This window comes from Castanea sativa, chromosome 4 (assembly GCF_040712315.1).
Source record: "Castanea sativa cultivar Marrone di Chiusa Pesio chromosome 4, ASM4071231v1".
Lineage (NCBI taxonomy): Eukaryota > Viridiplantae > Streptophyta > Magnoliopsida > Fagales > Fagaceae > Castanea > Castanea sativa.
In genome coordinates, this window is record NC_134016.1 from 20,278,194 (window position 1) to 20,282,232 (window position 4,039).

The 4,039-nt window shown below is 32.9% G+C and overlaps 1 protein-coding gene across 1 annotated transcript; it reads right to left on the minus strand.

The window, feature by feature from the left end:
* Positions 1-1,040: 1,040 nt before the first annotated feature.
* Positions 1,041-3,397, minus strand: LOC142631558 (calmodulin). Its single transcript, XM_075805737.1, has 4 exons — positions 3,156-3,397; positions 2,290-2,447; positions 1,593-1,673; positions 1,041-1,421 (listed from the first exon to the last, which is right to left on the minus strand). The coding sequence occupies exons 1-4, from the start codon at positions 3,229-3,231 to the stop codon at positions 1,287-1,289; spliced, it is 450 nt and encodes a 149-aa protein (XP_075661852.1). The 5' UTR covers positions 3,232-3,397; the 3' UTR covers positions 1,041-1,286.
* Positions 3,398-4,039: the final 642 nt, after the last annotated feature.

A 4,039-nucleotide genomic window follows, 5' to 3' on the forward strand; every position in this document is an offset into this window, starting at 1 on the left:
TGATCATTCTATTCCATTCCATTCTCTTCCCTTATGAACTCCCAAGCGGAGCCTCAAACAAGGGAATGAGCTTTTCATTCTTTCTATTAAAACTCCCAAACAAGGGAAGAGAAGAATATTCTAAAATTATTCTTTTCATTCATTTCCATTCCCTCCTCCCAAACGAGGCCTAAGTGTAAGTTCTTCATAGGCTTTTACAGCTCTTTTCCCCTCTCTTCCATTCTTACAAGTCACAAGTCAAACACATCTAAAGAAAATATTGCTCCTTTCCTTTCCTTATTTTTTTTTCTTCCCCTCTCCTCTGTCTGTCATTTCTTTTCTTTCCCCTTCATCTAACCATAGTGCAAAAGAAACAAAATCAAAGATTTATGACTCCATTTTCAGTCATGCATTGTTTTTTCTTTCGTAAAGATGAATAGCATTTATTATTTCTCCGTATGACCATGGGGTTCTGATAGGTTTTATCTTTAACATGCACAGGAGGAACTAAAAGATACAATATATATATATATATATATATATATATATATATATATATATATATATATATATATATATATATGCCATTCTTTGCTAATTATTGGCGATTCCAAGCTGCAAAGAAAATGCAAATGTTGAAAACCTTCCAACGCCAAAAATGGCACCATTCCTGATATAGTACTTCATGAAATTTCAAATTGGCTAAGAAGAAATACTGAAATACAGCAACCAACACCCACCAGTCATCACTGGAGGAGGAACGAACCATTAGTAACCCATGCAGATTCAAAATCTAGCTATCAAGCAATGTGCAAATTAGAATCTGATGAACATTGGCCACCCCAATATTCTGAACCATTAAGATTAATTTGCAAACTCAAAACAGGGCAGCACATTCTTTATAACATGCCAATCAAAGACAACAGATTCACATGCCTACACCTTTGTTGGCAAGCTCAAAGGTGTGTGCCTGCTATAAGAAATTATGGGCACTCCTCTACAAACACTGGACAAGAATAGTCAGGCAGCCCAGGAACTTTCTGTTTTTCAATACTATGATGCCACAAATATTAATTTTTTTCCATGTCTCAAAACATCACTACACAAATCATGCCAAGGAGTGCACTAATTCAATCATATAACAGAAACAGACAACTAAAATAAAGAATATCAGATTACAAATCCACACTAATGACAATGACTACTTCCTGGATAATCTGACAGTCTTACATGAGATATAAGCACTATTTCTACAATAATTGTAGCTTATATCCCCACCATGTTTACAAGAAAACAACAGTTATAGATCACTTGGCAAGCATCATCCTCACAAACTCCTCATAATTCACCTGACCATCACCATCCAAATCTGCTTCACGTATCATCTCATCGACTTCTTCATCTGTCAGCTTTTCCCCAAGATTTGTCATTACATGTCGAAGCTACATAATTTCAAACATTAACACCAAATAAAAAACAGGTCCCAAAAGCAGAAAGAATCAACAGTAGATAGGCAGCAGTTAATAAATAATTATAACATAGGTTTACATCTAATCTGAACAAAGTTAGAACTTAAAAGCAGCATCAAAGAGATGAATATGTGTTGTAATTACCTCTGCGGCAGAAATAAAGCCATTCTGGTCCTTATCAAACACCTTGAAAGCTTCTTTGAGTTCCTCCTCAGAATCAGTATCCTAGAAAATTATTATAAATAAATCAATAATTGAGTCCGTGTTTGATTACACAAATTATACTTAGAACGATGTAGAACAAAAAGTTCTTTTACTCCCCAAAACAAGGAGAAGTTCAAGGGCTAGAAAACACCCTCAAGAAGAAAATCCATGCCTCAAGAGCGTATTTTGCATTCTACAGTTCCAAAATTTTATATTATTTAACATGGAAAAACAATGGTTAAAAATCACACACTAAATTGAGCAGACAATAAAAAAGGCAGTTGCCATTAATCACAATAAGGGAAGTTTCAGAAATACAGGATCGGCTAAGTAACTTTCAACAAGCAATTGAACGATAGGTAGATATATACAAAAATAGATGCAAACATAGCTTTTAAATTTCTACTCTTCATTTTCAAATGAGATAGTAATAGAGCAAATTATTAGTCACCACCCACCAGCCAGCCAAAACACGGAATTGCAATAACCATGAAAAATACAGAAAATTGATTGGAAAGACATCTATAATGAATTGAGTGCATAAATGTCATACACCTTAGAAGGAAAACCAAATAACATGGTAGCAAGCACCATAAAGGGTCTGTAAAGCAAACAGTTGACATAGAATTGAGCTCACCTTCATTTTTCGTGCCATCAAATTCAGAAACTCAGAAAAATCAATAGTGCCATTTTGATCAGCATCAACTTCATTGATCATGTCCTGTAGTTCAGCTTCAGTGGGATTCTGTCCCAAAGATCTCATGACTGTTCCCAACTCTTTGGTAGTGATGCAGCCTAAACAAACAAAACATACAGCATGAAGGTTTTCCCTTTTTAACGCTATATTATACTTCCAAAGAGAATAAAATAGCTTGAGTATGAGACAGAGCATATCACAATATCATACAGCCATTTGGAGCATCAACATTTCCAAATTTGAAATGAATTATCCAAAACTGACAACAAAGGCTTTTCTGTTTTCAGAGAAAATTTACATATTCTTAAAATTGCTTTCTTATCACAAACTCTATTGAGCTCTACTACACTCAAAATGACCTGCCATACTCTAAAGTCATACACTCTCTGTTATAAAAACAGCAACAAAAGCATAGGCTAAATATCTGTGTGAAAAGTAATATCTTAACACACCAACAGCAAAGAGTTGTTCCCAAGACAGTTGGAAAGTATAAGAAAGAAGGTGCCCCTTTCCCTTTAGATAGAAAAAATAATGTCATGTGCATACTACATACAGAGAGAGAGTATAAATAGTGTTTACCTTCTTCCAGGAATACATACATACAAAAAATACAACAAAGACACAAACGCACGATTCATGATGATTCGAATGAATAAGTATAACAAGTACAACTCTACTACAACTACACATAATGATTAATTGATCATCATCATCATCATCTAACAAAATAAAGAGAGAGCATAAGATAAGAAAAGAAAAGAAAAGAAAAGATCCCAAAGTAAGTCAATGAATGAATGTGTCATTACCATCGCCGTCCTTGTCAAAGAGGCTGAAGGCTTCCTTGAACTCAGCGATCTGCTCCTCCATAAGCTGCTCCGCCATCTATCTATCTAGGTCTTCTTTTTCTTTTTTTCTGGTCGTCGCAATATACCCAAAATACTAGACACTAGAAAGAAAGAGTTTTTTATTTTTAGTTTACCAAAAGAAAAAAAAAGAAAAAAAAAAAAAAAAGAAAAGAGTTTGCTGAAGTTAGTAATAAATATTGACTGCAGCAATCTCCATCTAACCCGATATAACCCATTAAACATTAGTTATAGTTATCTGAGTTTCTTATTATGTTTGGACTGAATTTTTTTAATTCCAAAATATCACTCTTTTATTTTTTTGGAGAAAATGTTAATAATTTGTATCCATTATAATTTGGGATTACTACATTTTTCAATCACAAAAAAACCTAGGAGTGTGATGAGTATTATGAGTGTACAAATATTAATAATTTTAATCTTTCGTCCAAACTCATAATGCTCATCACACCTCTAGGTTTTTTTGTGATTGAAAAATGTAGTAATTCCAAATTATAATGGATACAAATTATTAACTTTTTTCCAAAGGAAATAGAAGAGCCTCTGAGTCACACGCGTGCTCAAAGGCTAGTTTTCTATAAAAAGTTTATAAAAGTATTTTCTAAATTAATTTCCTTAGGGCATTGTTAACTTTTCCCATTAATTTTTTAAACATTTTTTCATTGGAAAAAGTTAACAAATATCTTAAAGGTATTGGTTTATAATCTATTTTTAGAAATTTTTTATGGAAAAAAGTATATATCTAAATTTTTTACAACTTTTTATATTTTTCATGAAAGTGAGTTTGAAACTTTCCTAAAATAGTCCATTAACAAATACCCTTAGAA